At 40.0% G+C, this 20,482-nt stretch overlaps 1 protein-coding gene across 1 annotated transcript in view; it reads right to left on the reverse strand.

Annotated features, from left to right (window-relative positions):
* Positions 1-662: 662 nt before the first annotated feature.
* LOC109043810 (uncharacterized) overlaps positions 663-20,482 on the reverse strand; it is a 39,310-nt gene continuing 19,490 nt past the window's right edge. Inside the window, exon 3 of the mRNA XM_019061130.2 lies at positions 663-2,428. Coding sequence (XP_018916675.1) covers positions 2,267-2,428 — 162 coding nt within the window. The 3' untranslated portion in view covers positions 663-2,266. The remainder of the gene's footprint in view (positions 2,429-20,482) is intronic.

The raw sequence follows: 20,482 nt of genomic DNA on the forward strand, positions 1-20,482 counted from the left end.
AGTGTTATTTGCAATTTTATGGACTTTAGACTCGAACACCAAGCCAAATTTGTCATACATTGTCTCAAAAATATTACTCTATTGAAAGAAATGTGGCAATATTGTAATCTTTATACGACGTATTTCCTCAGAGTGATTGCACTGAAAATTGATTTAAATCAATTTAAAGTTCCTGATCTGTTCCGGCTCAGCACTTCTGAGTTATGAAAAAAGGAAAAAAAGGAAATGGTTAATAACCTGTGAAAATCACAAATTTGCCCGTTAATTAACGGTCACAAATGATTTTCATACATTTTATCGATTTTCTAGCGCTGTTATTCAGTTTTTGACGAGAAATAATTTTTTTTTTTTTAAAAAAATGATTCATATATTACGCTAGGTTGTTCTGAATAGAGCGTATAATTTTTGTGTATTTTTTACGTTGAAAATTGAAATTTTTGCCAGTGTTTTGACGAAAACTTTCAACAACTTTTAGAAATTGGCTTGTGGCAACAATTTTTACGTGACGTCAAGCACCCTCTTCTTTGCCCCTTCATGTCATGCGCGGGCCAAACCACACCCCTGCTTTTATTCCATAAAACAATTCAATAGCCAACTCTACTGACCACTAACGGTATCATTAAGCTGGGAGTTATTTTGGCTGCAAAAAAATAAAGCACTAATGAAATCGAGGAGAACTGTTTTTATTGAAACATTCTATCGTCAAATATCTGAGAGGTGTTTTTAAGAGCTTGACAACAAGCTTTCAAAAAAGTATGGTACAAATATAAAAAAATAGCTTTAGAAAAAAAAACATGCCATGAAAAAGGAAAATTGTTGCTCCAATCAGACAAACTTTATAAATTACAGTTTTCCTCGCAGTTAAGGTCAGAGGAACTAAATAAGCAATTATACAACATCATACATGTATATATTATATTTATGTCTTTTTTTTGAAATGCACATACATTCCGCAAAGAATAAGTTCCATCCCAACACAACATTTTTGCCTTTTGTTTAAAATGAAAAAAAGTTACAAGTATAGTTTTCTTTTTGGTATTAAGTTTTATGCAGCCGGTTCAATGGTTTTATTTTGAAAATTTCAGATGGAGGGAAGATTCATAAACCTTTTGAGAGAAGGAGATTGTCACTTTAAAAGATTTTAAAATAATCATCAACATTTTGATGATAGTGGAGAATCTCGGTGACAGCTAGCAATTAAAATGTGCCACACATGTATCATGAATATAGATAGCTATAAAATAAAATTTGAAACTGGAATAAATGTGCGCTTTATAAGCTATCCATTCACAGTGTAATAAATGGTATATAATGAAATTATGATATATAAAATGAATGATTCAATAATAAATGAACAATTTGTGAACAAGAAATAGAAAAAAAAATCTCAGAATCGTTTATGAGTACATGAGTAAAGAAAAAAGAACTCGGACTTATGACGGATTCATGGAGGGTTCGGATTTAAAGTTTCTATTAGAGATTATTTGCTGTTACGAACTGCGATTTTTTTGTAGGCTAAAAAACGTAGAGTCAAGTTTTACCTATGAAACTGTATGCTTAGTTTTGTACTAATAATATTTCAAAGAGAAGGCTCTTTCTTTACACAATTAACAATCAGATGAATAAAAAAGAAAAAATAATTGGTGATGCAGTGTTTCCATTTTTTTAAAAAAACAATATTCCCGCCTTAACATTGAACATGAAGGAATTTTGTTCTCACTAACTTACGTTTTGGAACTTTTAGAGTACTTAAATTGTGTAATCAATCAAAGGAAGAGAGGAAAAAAGAACCGCTAAAGTTTTAGTGGAAAATGTTTTACAACCCCTAAATTTAGAGTTCCGTAAGGTAGACGACTTTTTTGCATTTTTTCTCGAGCGAGCCCTGCATGAACCGAGTTCAGCAAGAAGAGACTGATTTTCTTGGTTCACTTCAAAAACAGCTCACCTGCCATTGATCTTCCTATGCAATTAGATACTGCAATAAACGTGCCCTGGTAGTTACTAACTTGGTCTCTCCCTTTTGAACTCGTTCCAAGTAACGTTACCATTCCCGAAACTCTTGTAAGGCGGATATGAGATAAAGTCGGTTTTTTTTTTACAATATTCAACAGTCATGATTCAACACTTCAACGGTCAGGGCAAAATACAACATGGAAAAACAACATGAAAGAAACGGCATGGACATGTATAAGTCGACAACGCGATTGAGGAGCAACAACGAAGGTCTAAAGTTGGTGTGTGAGTGACCCGATTGAGATGAATGCCATTAGTTGGTGCTAGTCCCGGTAAACCGTCGTGGTAAGGGGAGTCTTTGCGAATCGAAGGGGTAGAAGAGGGGGTCCACCTGGCTACTAGAGGCGTCTGTCTCGGGTCCCAACTCCGGATTCGATCCCGAGTGAGGCCTGTCATTTCTGTCGACGAAAGAGAGCTGAAACAGAAGGGAAACATCGTCATCAGAAAAAAAAATCTTGATGAATCTTAGTCAGTTTATAAAAGTTTTTTTTTTTTTTTGTACGCAAAATAATTGTTTAGAAACGAGAAAAAACACTAAAAAAATGACCCGAAACTGTACGTAACAATAAGGAGAAACGGTGCTGGGCCCACACCATTTCGCGGGGAAATTAAAGCCGAGAAATTCTAAAAATTAGAATTAGAGTCAACAATTTTCTTTAACTCTAATGAGTTTTTGGAGCCAAATGGTGTGGGCCTTGTACCGTTTCTCCACATTGTTAATTTTTTTAGAATACCCAGAAACGGAAAACTCACACGTAAAACAGTTCTTTTAAGGATTTTTTTTAAAAAAAAAATTGACGCTTTAAGAGTCAATGCCACCAATGGTATGCAGCGTCAGAGAATTGAATTTGAGTGAAAAGTGCGAAAATTATTCCGTCCACGGCACAGGCGACCAAGAAAAGCGAAACTGAAGATCCACAAACTGCTTTGCCCGAAAAAAACGCCCTAGAAACATGTAAATGTTGCCAAGTTTAGAAAGGTAACATATACATTTCTGAGGAATGTTACGAATGTTCTTCCTTGAAATTTACTCTTAATTTAGAATATATTTCGAATAACATTCACTATTAAATTCGAAGGCGAACAGCCCCAAGTTTTCCCGGAAATTCACGGTACAAAATGAAGAATTTGGCAACGTGCAAATTTTCAAACGTCGTTTTTCCTCGTCGAAAGAGAATAGGTTATTAAAACTTGGGGCAGCGACGGTCGACGGTGGTGGGCCGGCCCTTCGTCCGATCACAAAGGTGTTGAAATGAAATCAAGGAAAGTGTTAAGTTGCTCACATTAACGATCGAATTATACAGCGTTCCGACGCGGACGCTGCATAATATGAGTTATTAGAGGGAATTAGCCAGTGATCTCTGCGGATCGGCCATTATTGTCACTGCTAATTCCAATGATCCGCCGTTTGTGATTTCACGGTCTCGGCCGTCGCCGCGCTCTTCTCGAGTGAGATGTCGCGAGATTTCCAAGTCTCATCTTCGTCTCTGTCTCAATTCGCCTACCCCTTGGCAATATAACCGTCCCAAGAGAAAAAAAAGAGCCGTATCAACATTGAGACGTCGCCAAATCGGACTTCTTTATCACTGAACAGTGGAAAAAGTCTCTTGGATCTAGAGCCCAGACTCTTTAAAAAACAAGAAAAAATACTCTCATTTTTAATAATCGCGCGCTGATAACACAATATTACGTATTTTACCTTTACTTTTATTTATTTTTTATTTATCGACAAGTTCGCGTGTTCGTGACCACCACGACCTGAAGATGGACCAGTAAAGGCCCGAAATGACGTCATAGTTAAGTTAGAAGAAGAGTCAGAAATCAGGACCGAAGATTAAGAAGTGAGTAAAACAATAAGTTAACAAATACCTGATACAGTTATGAATCCAGCCAAAAAAAAAAAAAAAAAAAAAAAAAAAAAAAAAAAAAAAAAAAACCCTCGATTTAATCGGATTTTCGATTGAATCAAAAGGGTATTCGCTTATATGAAGAGGCTTGGCTTGTTTCAAGCAAAAATCCGATTGAATCGAGAGTATTTTTTCTGGTCAACTTTTTTAAGAGTCTGGAAACTGAATCCAGGAGACTCATTTTCCTGTAATTTTTCTCCTTGTTTTTTTTCTCACACCTTCGAACTTCTTATTCAACAGATGAGACACGATGATGGTGGCTCACTGTCCGTAATTGTATAATGTATAGCTATGCAGTGAAGCACACACAATGTCAATACACGGCAAAATATTTTCGATTTGGAAACATAATTTGCGTTAGTCATCCTTGAGGGCAAGTCAGACGCGCGCTAATATTTAGGTTGACAACAGGCCATGAGCCGTAGTTTGAATCCGAAACTCATGGCGCTGTTCTTGTTTCTTCTACGTAGAGATCCATGCGACGACGCGAAAATAATACTGCATTCTTGCAACTCCGTCTTTCATGAGGTCATACATCTGAGCGCACTCAAACAAAATAAGTCCACCCTCACAACATACGCCTTGAAAATAGACGAATGTGCAACAGGTCAGGACTGATGTTGATAAGTGAAGGATCATTCGGGAAAAAGGCACACATTAATCTGTCGCTGCTAAGATTGTGCAGCGTTCGATGGTTTAATATGCGTTTTTGCTGGCTAAAAGCTTTTTATTTTATGCGTTAGCCCTCTATAATATTCTAATTTTATGAGGCAATATTCCTGAATATTCTGTACAGGGGCAAGTAAATTTTTATTGGAGTAAATGAACATCAACATTGCACAATCTTAGCAACACTAGATCGACTTGCGCCCTTTTTTCAAAAAGCCACTTCAGAACGGATGCACGTGATAGGTATATTTAAAAAAAAGCATCGGTGGTGAAAAAAATGAATAAAATAAAACCACCTAGGTCTTATAGTTACATGACACAACTGTTGATGGTTAAGCATCCTCAGATGATACACCTCCTCTAAATTTCCTTTAACAGAGAATACAAGAGGTAATTTTGTCAATTTCAAAACAAATTCCAGGTATGTATTTTACTCTAAAATCAAAACAATTTTGTCACACTTTAAGTTTAAAATTTTACGGATGAAGTCCCGATGAATAACAAACTCGTAACAGTGTTTAGATTTGAACCTAACATTTCTCCCTGTGCCATTTTAATCCGCCCTTATGAACTTTACTTCAGAGGATCTCTAGCAACTAGGATAATCGATTCCGCTTATTCCATAGATCAATCTAGGTACATAGTTCCTACGTGAAATCTCGTCTTTGATTCCTGATAGAAAACAAATTTTTGGGCTCATAAAAAAAATGATAGCTGACCTGAAAAAATTGTAAAAAAATAACTTAACAATATCCTAAGCATCGTATTGCAATTGAACTAACGATCGCTCAAGAGTGGCGTCAAACTTGTGCAACTTCCGAGCAGCGGCGCTCGTAGATTTCAGAAATGGGCGTTTTGCGTTTTCGGAATCTATTCGGCGTTGCGAAATTAATTTAGCTCCTCGAGGGTAATTTGACCGAAAAAAGGACTGCAAGAAGTGGAGTCGGCAGACAAAGCTGGACACTTATGAGTTATGGTGAAAACGCCTTTGTTTGGAAACGATGGAATGTCGAAAAAACTAATTTGTTTTCGGCTGTGAGACGAGACGACTGAGACGCCGGGGCCGGGGCCGGGGCCGAAATCAATTGCCATTCATCGCGGAGTTGAGTGGATTCGAGAATATTCAAAAAAGGAAATTAATCGGAGAAGTGCGTTTCATTAATTCACATCCGAATTGACCGAGTGACAAGTCCCAATGCGCCGTCGTCGTCGCGCCGTCCGTCGCGCGCGCCGGAGTCAGTGCCGTTAATTGGTGACTCTTGAGAGGAGATTTACCTCCAAGGTTGCCTAATCTGAAAAGAAATCAACCCTCTGCTATGTCAAGATTGGCTGAAAAATTCTCTAAAAGAAAAAAAAAAGTCCAAAGTTTGTGAACTACACTTCCGTATGCTATTTTTAGCGAGAGCATTATCACAGAAAAATAACAAATTTTAGAAAAAAAGTTAATGCTAAATTTACTTGCTACAAATGATGATCAAGACGCAAAATTTTAGTCGCAATGCCGATAATGGGTCTTAAAAAAAAAACAGACACACACACACACACAAAAAAGAGCAAAAAAAAAAAGAAAAAAAAGAACGGAAGAAAATAATTGAAAGTTACGATGAAAGAGAGCCCCCTCACTTTGGAGTATCAATGCTGAATGATTCTTCGTGGAGAGATTAGGCGGAAAAACTTCTGAATTTTACCAAAAATTTGTCTTAAAAATTTGTCTTTCTAAGATACGATGGGCACATTTCTGTTATTGAAAGAGTCGTAAGGGAGCTCGAAACTCTGAAATGCCCCTCGACTTCCCTCAATTGTAATCACGATGCGAACTTTTGAAAATGGAAAAACATGGGTATAAAACCTCAGCCTAGTAGTGAGTGCAACGAGGGAATGAAAAAATTAACGAACATAACTATGTCTTTTCATCAATGTTTCTTTTTTGTTTCTGGTTGAAAATACAGTTACAATAGCTGCAAATCATTGCGATTTGTTACTTTTTCATGAATCATTTTACGGCCGAGGTCCTACTTTAAGTTTTAAATTTTGCAGGGCGTCTACTAAAACAGGCTGGTCAAAAATAAGTACTTCTATAGTGCTTTATCAATACATTCTCTAGAAATTCAGTACCTCCTCCAACAGAAAAATTCCGTACTTTTTCAGTACCTCCATTTGACGAAATAAGAAAAAAGTCAATTTGAAATTGCGACAAAAATGACAAAATATTTAAAAATACTCCGCACCTTTTTGCGGAATTTCCGCATTTTTTCGGTACTTCCGGACCTCCCTTAAAAGATAAGTACTATTTCCGGACTTTCCAAAAATTCCGAACTTGTAAACACCCTGTTCTGTATCATCATACAGTGGACTCTCTATAATTCGAACCTCGATAATTCGAAAACCTCGTTAATTCGAAGGAAAGTCTGTTTCCCTTGAAAATCTCTCGATAATTCGAAGAAAATCAATGTATTTTTCTCCCCTCGTTATTTCGAAATTTTTAAGCTAGCGCGGCCCTCTATAATTCGAAATTGCGAAGAAAATTCTCTCTGTAATTCGAAGCGTGGGAAATAAATATGGCCTTCCCTCTATAATTCGAAATAAGACGGTACATTCCCTCTACAATTCGAAGTCAACTGTTTATGTATCTGGGTGTCTGAAAGAGCTTGACCTTTGACCTAAAGATCTTTTGGCGTAAATCCGTCAATTTGCCCCTCTATAATTCGAATTCAGATGGCGCCTTCCCTCTACAATTCGAACCTCTCTAATTCGAAATTTCTCCACATGGAATCTCTTTAATTCGAACTCTCTTTATTTCGAAACCTCGCTAATTCGAGGAAAAAGCCGATTCCCTTCAATTTCGAATTTTCGAGAGTCCGCCGTTTGAAAATCTGAGCAGAAGAGATAATCGAGCTTTTCGTTGAAATGTCTGCGGTGAGGTCGAGGACAGTGGCAGAACCGACTGCCGCTTCCTCGTTGACTTTTTTTCGGAACGGAGACCCGGACGAAACCCGCAACGACGGAGCCCATGACTCCATCAGGCGCGGGCGACGGAAGCCGGGAAGCGGACGAAAGTTCTAAAATTGCAACTCGGGTCGGGAGCGGTGCCGGCGCCGGCGATTATTCAAATCTGTACTCGAGTGCGTTTATTACCTCGCTGATGAGAGATAATGGTTTATCATTCGCGGCCGCTGAGCTGATGCCTGATGCCTGCAAACGCGGAAGGAGGCAGGCGTCACGGTGTTTTGCCGCATGTAAATTTAATTAACAGTGTTTTTTGCCCGACCCGCCCGAGTGGCTTCGTGACTAGGAACTCCGCCCCGGAGTGGAATTTTAGTCGGAATTTTCGCCCGGATCCCGACTCCCGGTTCCCGCCCGAAATGCTCCTCGGGGGTCCAGCGCCGAAAACGAAGTAGCCTCGAACTTTCGAGAGCCTGCAAGAAAGTGGCGGATAAACTCGGTGAAAATGCCGTGCAGCGCAAACCTTTGAAACAGATATTGCACCCGGGCCACCACCAAATCTTGCTTGAGGTGAAGCCCTACAATCCTTTACCACAATGGTTGTGGGACAACCGGAATTGTGTGCTGTTAGAAAACTAACCTAACCTAACCTAACTAAACGCTTAGTTAGCCTAAACTCATCAGTGGCGTGGCGTGCTTTGCGATATATCGATTGTTATGCCATTTAAACCTATGGGAAAGGATCGATTGACATAGGGTGTTCGCAGCGCACACCTTAATAATCGATTCTTTACCATGGGTTTAAATGGCATAACAATCGATATATCGCAATTCACGCCACGCCACTGCAACTCATCTAACCTATACTAACCGCCATTATTATGGCAATATAAATCCGGTTTGAGGAAAGTGGGTTAATAGTTTCCACGGCAAATTCAAGAGAGGGTGAGAACACTGGAAAAAAAACACATTGGATCTAGAGTCCGGACTCTTAAAAACATCGACAAGAATACTCTTGATTCAATCGGATTTTAGCTTAAATCAAGAACCAATCCTCATAATTTGAGCGGATTTCCTTTTGATTCAAGCAAAAATCCGATTGAATCAAGAGTATTTTTTCTTGGCAATGTTTTCAAGAGTCCGGACTCTAGATCCAATGTGTTTTTTTTTTCCAGTGAAGAAGAAAATATAAATGCTTTCTTCTGACAAATTTTCGGATGTATAGGGTCACGAAGAATGAGCCCTTAAACATAATATGGAGGCCCAACGACCTGGAGAAGGAGCATGTGCGGAGGCCCCACAACACCACAACCAAGGGTCATACAATTCCAAAAAGTAAGTATGTAAGTTCCTCAGTGTAAGTATATTAAGTGTCACAGTCACGTCAGTGCGCATTGAGATTGCAGGCTGATTATTGAAAATGACAGACAACGCAATTGACAAAGAAGACGAATAAAATGGAGCGATCCCATTGATAAAGAGGGAGAGATTGTTGTAAATTATTTGAGAGAATTATGGACTAACTATAGGACCTTTCGTGGATTGCGGTTGCCGTCAGTTAGTCCTCAACTTGCTTCTTTTATTCATTCCAACCGCGCCCTACTACTTTTTTTCCTCCTCCTTATCTATCGCTTTGTCTATCAATTTCAATAATCAACCCGCAGGTACCCAAAACTATGTAAACTTGTCGAAAACTGGTGAGACACTGAGCTCATGTACATACATACTCCAAAAATACGGTACGCTGAACCAAACGAGAGATCGCTAGGACTACAAAATGCCCCAGAGACTTTAATGCTGCGACAGAAAAATAAACGCACTTGCACATGCGCATGTACATTGTGCAGTGCGTAAATAACTCTCACTTTAAAGAGTCACCGGGAATGTCCTCGGGAACTAACTGTGGAAGAGTCATACACATTCCCGGCGCTTAACTTTCCCGGAAAAAAGTTCCCCTTTCACAGTTAGGGTTACTAATATTACTCAAAGTATACGGCAAGATTTGAAGAGAGATTAAACGACATTAAGAAAAAGATGAAACTGAGTATTTATTCAGCGGCTTGGAGAACTAGGCGCATAAGCTCAGTTTTTTTTTAAAAAGTTGAGATGTTAATGATTTCAAGAAAGCTAATCTTAATGCTCATTCTGCAAAAAGTTCCTCCCCAAATTCCAAATTTCAAGAACCAAAAAGTCAGCTTTCTTTCCGCCGTAAGATACCATGTAATCTCTAAACTTCAAACACGTACTTCTCAAAATAGCTTTTATAAGCCAGGCAGGCCGATTATGAACGATCGAATTCAGACGGAAATTCTGATCGATTTGGGGACGCTATCGATTTAGAAAAGCATTGCGCTTATGGGCCGGTCAAATCGATAGGACACAAATCGATGCAAAAATGCAGAAATACGGCCCTAAATCGATCAGAATCCCGAAATCGATGGAAATCCAAATCGATGGGTCCGGACCCATCGATTTGGATTTCCATCGATTTCGTGAAAAACCAAGTTTTCCATCGATTTGGGTTTAGTTTCAAAGATGGCGAATCTCGTGCTAGGCTAGTCATTGAGAACTACGAAGATGTTGTAAATGAAGAGATAGAGGAGCGAATACGAATTGAGGAGAGAAGAATATTGAGGAAAACATTAAGGGACAATTGCAACTCATTTAACATGCCAAAAAAAGTATTCCAGCAGAATTTCCGCGCAAATTTACGCGCGGATTTTTTTTTATTTTTTTTTTATTTTTAATTTTTTTTATTTTTTTATTTTTATTTTATTTTTTTTTTCCTACGCAAATTTTAAGGCTCCTTCTGTTCGTTATGTCTCCGTGATGAATTTCTCGCTCGGAAGAAGTCAGTGGGAAGTGTTCTGCGCCCATGAGAATTTTTGGAAAATCAATATCCATTGTACATTGCCAGTCAATCAACTCAGATAACCAAGATAACATAAAAGAGGGCGGGTGGGTTCATTCCCTCCCCCCTCCCTTAAAAAGATTCGTCTTAAAATTGGAAGTATACTTATTTATGAAACTTCAGCTATCGCAATAAATTGGATTTTTTTTGGCTTTCACAAATCTCGACCCTCCCTTCCCCCCCTAAGTATCGCGTGGAGATAAAAGTTCATTGACTGCCTTTGGCCGTGTACAGTAGACATTCCATATCTTGGGTTCTACTGGTCCGATTTTGACCAGAGAGGACTTAAATTATTTATACAAAGTTAGCTTGGCTGGAATCAGCACTTGGAAGATGTGCACGAAAGTATCTAGAGAAAGTAATCTACGAATATTATTTCTCAGCAAAACTGGAATATTCTATGAATTCTATGAATATATCCAGGACTTCTAACCCTCCGAAGGGCTCTCCACCTCAGGCGATATGCGTTATCTACTCTTATGATTTTAAATTGCAGAGCATGATTTCTCCATGACAGCAATTTGAACTTAGGCCTCACTATCCAATAAAGAATTTTAAATTCTGATTTCAACTACTTACACTTAAGAATTAATTAATTTTCCACTTATTTTTTCGCAAGACTATGAAGGAAGTTTGCACAAATATTATAGGGGAAAGAAGAACCCCAAAGAGTATAATATGAGAGGGATTTTACCTTCATTGAGGCTGGCTCTACTGAAACAATGGGCTGTTGAGTAGAAAGCAACACAGAGATTTTTCATAATTTGCTTTCAAGAGGGGAAAAATATGATGGAACATGTTCTTGATTTCAACCGCCTCAGCTCTAACATGTAAAAATACTACCCAGCAAGACTGCGGGATCTAGGGAAATGAATCTGAGAGAATAAGAACTTTACACAAAGAAACAGGAAAAGGCGCATGAAAATTTGTAACTGAAACACCAACTTAGATATTTTAATTGGGACGAAAGTGCAGGCATACAAAGAAAAATTTGCATGCAGCAAAAAACTGAATGGAAGAGTAAAAATTATTTTGACACCAATATTAGGATTTAAAATATGAAATCTCTTTAAGGCAGAATTGTTAAACCTAGCAAATAGTGTTAAAATGAGGTGTATCATTTGAAAATTGAGTTCGCTGTGCATGGATGGTTATGGAGATGTTCAAGGTTCCAAATAAAAATTGTATGAAACGTATAAAACTACAGCTAGATAGGTACTTACAGAAAATTTTGTTCCTCTTTGCGACATTCTAGTAGATTCAAGTGATGAAAAGGGAGTTGATGAAACTTGGTGGAATTAATGGCTGTTTACAATCAACTTATAGTTTCCGAAAATCCTTAAAATGTACGATAGAACAAGCGGAAGCCATAATTCTGAGTGACACAGCTATTTAGAATTGGTGAAGTCCACGGTGACTTGTCGCTCTAGCTAGCAAGTGTTTTAAAACATTTTGAGTTGAACACATAACTGAGAATAATTGATGATAAACTGATCGCTTGCTGCTGTGAGATTGGACTAGTCGAGCTTGTTAAACGCTGATTATCCTGGACTTTAGTAACTATCAGGGCTCTTAGAGCCCCCTCATGATTGCAGTTATTATTGCTTGATCAATCAATCTATAAAGGGGCAGCATATCAAGATAAATAAGCCTCTGGTTAGGCATGCAGTCATGTAGATATTTCTATATAAGGCTCTCCCATGAGTTCATTGTCAATCATCACTCGGGCCCATCATGGAAACTCTTAGGGACAAAGATGAAAATCAAGGACGATTCATTGAATCAGTAAGGAATGGGAAAACTTTCTTCTCAAATAGTTTATGGTATTTTAATACTACATGTGTTTTGGCACTGTTGGACCATTACGCTAGTACTGGTTAGCTGCGCTAACCTAATCGCTACCAATGATCCGATGAATTACAGTTGTGATGTTATGCGCAACCACAGAATTTTGGAAGTGAATTCCTTAAATGGAGAAGTGATATTATAAAATCTTTGACACATGGTACCTGAGGATGTGAGATATAATTACTAATGAAATCACAGATGATAAATGATTTGGAAGCTACCCGAAGAAGGTTATCATAAGCGGCGATGTTTATGATGATCACTCAGTATCCGGCACGAACTAGTTTTCGAAAATTAGAGCACGCACTTGCGAGGGATTACACTACAAATTACGGATGAAATATTAATGACTAAATGTGAATAAGGACCTCGTGTATCACCATTGAATAGCTTTGATCGGTATTCAGAGAGCGAACCAACATCTCGTAGATCCGTCACACACACCACTTTCCGGTTTGCTAACCATTTCTCCAAAGGATAGAATGTGATCCAAATTGACTGCCTTATAATGGAAGTATTGTAATGATCTAATTAGTTCGATAATATCATCAAAAAGTAAAATAACTGACAAGAAAACACTCATTCACCAAGAGACGAAGAGAGAATACAGTGATAAGCAGTACATAAACAAACCTTTCCGAATCAACCGTTCATCGCGCGCGCTTTCAAATATTTTGAATATTACCGCGAATATTTAATTTGACGGACTACAAATCATCATTTGTACACTTTTCATTGTAATTCTTTCTTAATTTTCTTGATTCTTTTCTTATTTATTGGATCTGTTGTCCAAAAAACGGCGCTTCCACTTGGAAGCCATTTTTTTTTTTTGGAAATCGATCGGAAATCGATCGAAAATCGATAGGCCTTAAAATCTGTCAGAAACTCCTAAAATCGATCAGAATTCGATCGTTCATAATCGGCTTGCAGAGTACCTTTATAGGAAGAGTATTGACAACTCGATTTATGTAGCTCTTAGAGCCCAAGTGATTGACAACGTGAAAAACGAAAATCACTGGAAAAAAGCCACTGCCAACCCATGCATTTGAAATATCAATCTATAGGGCCGACAGCGCAATATAAACAAGCATTTTTAAGGATAAAGACTTCGAAACTGGGAAAATGTATGCAAAATCAAAGATTTATACGTGATTTTACAATGTTTGATCAGTTTACCTACTCTCGCAGTTTAAATTGGTACCACTGGATAGTTCGAGTTCATAGGTTGGCTGCCTTTTGGGCCCCAAGAGCTACATGACTTGATCAAACCTCCAAACATTGGCGGATCCAGCAATTTGGCAACATTCTCTTTTCTCCATTTAAATCTATGGTAATGTATCGATTCTTAGAGGGGCCAGGCGCCCCCACAAAAATCGCTCATTTGGCATAGGTTTAAATGGAGAAAATCCATTGTTGCCAAATTGCTGGATACGCCTCTGCCTCCAAGTTTTCGAGTTGTCCTGAGCCTTCTCCTCTAAAGTCCCTCAATGCTGGAAAAAGCGTTTTCCAGTTGGGTGTCCGGAACCAAAGGGTTGAACGGCAACGACGCGACGTATCGAAAAGCGCAAAGTGCTTCGAGAAGTCATAAACAAACGGGAGTCGGGTCAGGGGCGGAGGGGGGGGGCCGCGGGCGGGCGGGCGGGCGGGCGGGCGGATGGTCGAAAGCGGTGACGTAACAAGGGGAAAAAGACCTTGTGGGAATCCTCGAAAAAACCGTGAATCTAGAATCTGGTCACACGCTGGCAAGTGCAGCGTAATGGACTCACACTCACACACACGCCGCGCCGGTCGGCCCCACGCTCGACACTCAACACTTTCACCGAAACGCCTCGACGCCCGGCCCGCGCTCACGCTCCGACGACGCGGTCTTCAGATCGCCAACTAGCGCCCGACCGAGATGCGGATACTACACGCAGTGCAGACTTGAGCTCGGTGGCAAATTACCATCGGTGTCGTGTTCCTGGAGGCAACGCAAACTCCAAAATTACCGATGGGAGTCGACAGTGATGGATGAAGAGATTTTCGTGAAAAAAATAATCAAAAACAGTCGAAATCATGCGAACTTTAGTTGAAATTGGGTAAAAATGACGGATTTAGTGCGTAAAAAGCCGAAATAAAGTGCCGCAATGATGTCACGAAAAGGTGCTCCAAGATGTCATGAAGAGGTTCTATAACGGCGTGATCAGCCAACAGTACCTCAAAATGACCAAGCAAAGACGGAATTAGCTAAAAAAAACCCGAAATCGGAATAGGTCGGATGACATCCGGATGGAGTAGGCGGTTCCCACCTCTGTGGGAGGGAGAGGGGGGATGGAAATTGTAAGTAGATAAGGAAATTAAAATGTCCGGAAAATACTGCTGAAATGATGGTGAGATGATGGTGAAAAGCGCAGATATCATTAACAAATACGTAAATAATCACTTTTTATATAAAAGAAACATATTTGAGAAAAATTCGATAGGATGGGCCAAAGGGGTGGCAGTTCACACGAAATAAAGCCGAGGATACAGCTCTCGCCCTAGTGAAGGTGAGTCAGCCTAACGTCAGGATGTTTCATAAACTACCCTGAGTCTAACGAATTCAGGCTGGCATCAGTCTGTCATCAGCCTGACATCAGCCTGACATCAGTCTGAATCAGTCCGACATCAACCTGAATCAGTCTGACTCAGGGTAGTTTATGAAGCATATCCTGACGTCAGACTGATTCACTTTTACCGGGGTATCTCGCGTGATCAACCGCTTTGCATTCGTTGCACCGATTGTTCCGATCCTAAGACGTTTCGATCACGCAGTCGTTTCGCGGTCTGCAGTCCTGAAATTAAAATTCGAGCGTTTCTCGAGCGGAGGAATTAGGAAAGAACGAATGAGCACATTTCAAGAGCGAAGCGTAGCACGCACGGGTGCACCCCTCCTGGAGCGAACAACAGCGCGGCAAGCACGCTTGACTTTCGACCGCTTTACGGCTACGGCGCGGCGTTGAAGTGCTGACGGCTGGTTTTGTGACCAGAACCATCAAGATGACCAAGGTCGTCGGGGAGCATCTCCCGATCCCCACGATGACGTAAGCCTCATTACGGCGTGCTGGACCCAGACCCTCCCCCCCCCCACCCCCCGATCTCCAAGGGTGCGCGTAGCCCGTTCCGCCGTGCTTTCGGATTTGGACGCTTGAGACTGTCCGTGACTGGCCGGGTTTCCGTTGTGTTGGGTCCGATTCCGTTCGATTAGAATTATGTAAAAAAAAAAAAATGGGAACTCGTTGACACAGTTCCCCTTGGACCGCGGCCGCAGTCGCTGCGACGCCGACGTGTAGTTTCGCCACCCGGTGCGGCCGCGCAACTGGTCGAGTGAAGAGCCGTTGAAAGTTAAGGTCAGGGCGCATTCACGCGGGCCAACTGGTAGACTCCGTGTGGACTTATCGCTTTTTATCGGGATGAAATTTGAAATATTAAGTCGAAATTTTCTATCAAAGTTTTAGTTCTAGTCCAGAGAGTTGATACATGTTCCATACAGTTCATGTCCACGTCCAAAAATGTCCCCCAAATAAGTCATTTTCAGTGAATTTTAAGTAATATTTTTCTTGCGATCCCATGAGATAGAGGAAATGAGTCAGAACAATAAATTTTTCTTTGAATATTTTCTTTCTCCCTCCTCTCTCGCATGGCTTTGACAAGTGGTTGCAAAAACTACTCTGAAAAAATATTAAAGTTGCAGCAACGACTTACGACGTGATTTTTTGTGGTTGCCAAATGGAATATTTTTCTTCTTTTCTTTTTCTTCGTCGTTTCCTTTTTTCATTCGTTCTCTGCTCCTCTCCTGTCTTCGTCCTTTGATCAAGAAGAAGACGACTAGGTTCTCAGACTCGAGTCAACCGAGTGATAATGTCTTTGGAGCTCCTCAAAAGTTCTGAGTTTCCTCCGGTTCGTCGACCGACGCGACGCCACGCCGGTGCGGCCAGCGCAGACCCGGGGCACAGCAGCGATCGAACGAAAAGCGAAATGACCTTGATGAATCGAAGAAAGCAGTCCACTTTCTCAGCAAGCGCCTCACTCCGACTTGGGTAGTAATAACGAGCAACATCCAACATGACTCATTACCCGCTCTCGGTGCCTCGTCATTTTCAGTTGCATGTCGGATTGTCGGTCAGTGAATCTTTTCCTCCTCCCTCCCTCCCTCCCTCCCCCGCCACCCCCTGCCGCCACCACCGCTTCCACCCTCTCGCCAAGCGCCGTGCGTCCGATCCGAAAGATAAAGGTTCAAGGCACTGTAATTTTACGGGCCGACTTTCGTAACATGCTCGGGTATCCGAAGCCAGGCTGCCAACTCACCTTAAAACGAAAAACGCGATTACATCAATCGCTCCTCTGAAATTATTTTGGGGGATTCACGAGGTTCGACAATGAGGATTGAAAGTTACGCGTGGGGCTGACTTCCAAATCACTCGTAATCGTGGTTTAAAGTCCAGCTTCTAGGGCTTGGTCCTCCCTGTTTATATCATTATTAAGTCAAAGGATCTTACTTCTATTACAGATTACTGCCAGCTGCCAGCCGCGGGACCATGACTGCATTAGGTAAGAGTGTGAAATCAGGGGAGATGAGGTTCCAACACTGGAAAGCTCAGGAGTTGACAGTGAAACGCTGGACACGTTTGACATTTTTGAAAAATCGTCTTTTCCGTCGAAATCGGCAAAAGAGAGGAAAATGAGACTTGAAGAGGAAGATAAGAGCAAGGGCAAGAAGAAAAATATTGTAAAATAAAAAGAAGAAATGAGAAAATAAAATATATTTTTCCAGGGAGAAAAGATTACATTAACGCCATGTCAGTTCGCCTTCAATCACGCTGCACGCAACACGAGCTCCCACGTGGTCGAATAGTGGTATCCTCGTGAAACGACACTGACCCTCGAGACTCGCACTAACAGGGTCTTTTTACCAAACGGGTGGATCGAGATAGTATCAGATTGTCAAAAGTCGATGGAAACAGATGGACGTGAGCCTATCGGCATCATTCGATCGAGACCTATCAGAAAAACAGGTTCATTTTTCTTTTTCAGTCGAACTTTGTCACTCGGAATAATGCCGGTCTGTTGCTCCGGTATACTCCAGCAAATTACTCAATTAATAAAGGGAGCAATTATTATGATTGTAATTCATGACGAGGCATCTACACTCGTCACGGACTTTTTGCTAGTAAAAAATATAAATGGCGAAAAATGATACAGAATAGGAGAAATTCTAAACAAGAACAAAAAATACCAATGCTTTGATTTCCAAAATTTCTACAGAAAGTATAAGTTTTACATTTATTTGTGGGATATCCTGGCATAAATATTATCCTAATTTTATCTTGCATTTTCTCTCTTTCACTGTTCCCTCCCCAATTTTATCACTTATTACACCGGTACATTCAAGTAGAGGGTGTGTAACTCTATGCACTTTTACGTTTCAAGATATCCCGAAAAACCTTCGCCGCGACCTCACGACAGCTTTTCATGTAGTTTGTAAGTTTTAAGCCACGTGTCAAGCGTTCGACCTAAATCACCACCAAAATTGTTCGCTCCTTAGTTTGCCCTTCCCAGAGGAGTGGATCTAGCAATTTGGTGACAACGGATTCCTTCCATTTTAACCTATGTTAAATAATCGATTCTTGTCGGTACACCTGGCTCCTCCAAGAATCGATACATTTTCATAGGTTTAAATGGAGAAAAACAGTGTTGCCAATTTGCTAGATCCGCCAATGCCTTCCGAGACATATTGGAAAATCGACTACCTCGATTTTTCCAAAATTTTCAATTACGATTCTTTTCCTTTGAGCTACTAATATGTAAAATTTGCAACATCCGTTGTAAGTCTAACGAGCTTTTTTCACTTGTTAAACTCCTGTAGGACCTATAACTGAGAGATGTGCAGATGCGCGCTGAGTAAAATGATTAACAAAAGAGCAATGTAAATGGACTCTCCCTGCGTTCCAGAATCGAAATTATATCATTTTCTCTCTGTCACGGTAACAAACAACCCCACTCTCAGTAAGGTCTCGTGTGTGAAAGTAGGCTGCTGAGAGCAACGAAAGTTTATCGCCTCCTCTAGTCAATGCCATCTGTCTCTCCGAAGTGAATCCAGGGAAATCCAATCCCGGATATTAGACGGAAAAATGAATAACAATTTTTCATCGAATTTAAGATGTGAAATGCCCCTGGAGGGCTAAACGGAGAGCATTCCCGCCTTGAACGAGTAAAAGGGAGGTTCGAGCCAAAAATGAGGTGAAGATTAAATCAAGCAAGATCATCTGCCCTCTCTACCCCTTTTCTCCGAGTAGAGCAGTGAAAAACGTCTTCGCGTGGTCGTGTTTTCTATTATTCCCTCCTTTGTTTTATGCTCTTGAATTCTCTCGATTCGATTCGAGTCGTCAGTTTCCTCTGCATCAAACATGACATCAACTTCCTAAAATGTTGAGATCTTTGTCGCAGTCGAAGTTATTAAACCACAACATTTTATATCAAAACTGACCACGCACATTATCAGCAATCTATCGTTAAAGTGTCCCCTAAAATAATTGCAATCTGAAAGTTTAATGTAATAAAGCGTCCAATTTGGGCAGTTTTCCGGAAAAATCTATTATTTACGATATGGAATTTTAGAGGTCAAACTTTACTTTATTGGCTCTTTCAGGGTCATAGATGAAGCACTGCACACTAACTAGAATCTTTACAATTTTTCGACACAATTGAGGCGTCCGTTCTCAAATAGATATGGTTAGCTGAAAGCCCCGTCGCGTCGTAAACTTTTAAGAATGGTTGAGAGAAGGCATTACAATCGGCTATTCTCGCATGATAGCCATTGATCACCCGAAATTTCAATTAAGGTTACCATGTTTTCCGTTATTTTACTAACTTTCGTCACTTTTTCAGTATTGAAAAGACGAGGCCGCAGCCGTATCTGCTAACTGTCGGACAGAATAATTCAATGGCACAATAAAAATATGGATTTCATAATTAAGAATGGCAGAAGTCCGTTTCATTTAATTTCAATACGGATGCTACTATTATTTTTAACACAAGTTTCAATTATGTGAGAGGCATGCCGCTGCACTACCTCCTTTCATTTTCCACTAAATATTGATCAATCAGCGGATTAGATGATTTATTTCAAATATTTACATCTAAAATTGTTGATTCCTCAAGATGTTTACTGTTTCACAGTTATTTTGCAGAAAAACATCCGATTACACCCGATCAAACGTACCTTGAAACAAGTTAATTTTACTCGTCAAATTGCCATGACTGATGTTTAGAAGCTCTTTCTTGGCTTTTACTCTGGCAAATCTGACCGCATCAAATTCGTAGTTGCAAAACTTGTGATGACCAACGGATGCCCATTACGCTTTGCGATAGTTGCAGGCCTCGATTCCAATAAGGAAAACGATCAATAATTGCTCGGCGGGTAGCTTCGGGCTATTTTGCAGGCGCGGAATATTTGAATGAAGCCCGGGTGAAAAGAAAGTGAGAATCGTCGCACTTGAACCTTTAAACTTGACGAGGGCAAACAACTTATAAAACGCCGGATATAAATTGGAGCTATAACTTTTTGCATCTATATCATAATTTGTTGTTGCAATATTTCAATTTATGTTCCCCATTTTGCTCTCCTCGGGCATACTTTCGATGGACAGGTAAGCTTATTTCCTCTTCTTAAAGACATCTGATGTTTTGCATCTTAAATTTTATATTACAGAATACCTTCAAAGTATTTTTTGTAAGGTTTCTCAATCTCGAAGATATCTGTCCTTCATCTATTGAGTTTGGTATGTAAGAAAAAGTGGGAGGGGGAGGTACCTTTAAAAATATTTCATTTAGCCATTTGTAAGAAAAGTTGAAGCAAGTTTAACGTAAACGCACCAAACGAATTTTTGAAAGTTATGCATTGAGAGTAATTTTAAATTGAACCGGTCGCATGATTTCTCCTTTAAAAATTCAAAGCTAAGAAAAATATATACGTAAAAATAGTCGTTATAAAGCGTTCTTGACATTGAGTCTTGCTGAGAATAAAAACACAAACCTCTTTTTCTCGATTTAAACTTGAAGTGGCAACTTGGTGCATTTCTGTCAGATACGGTCCAGATGTCCAAAACTTCAATTGACGTAAATCTCTCATCTTACTACAATAAAATGTTTTTACCGACGCTACAGACATGCT

The sequence above is a fragment of the Bemisia tabaci genome, chromosome 4 (assembly GCF_918797505.1).
Source record: "Bemisia tabaci chromosome 4, PGI_BMITA_v3".
NCBI lineage: Eukaryota > Metazoa > Arthropoda > Insecta > Hemiptera > Aleyrodidae > Bemisia > Bemisia tabaci.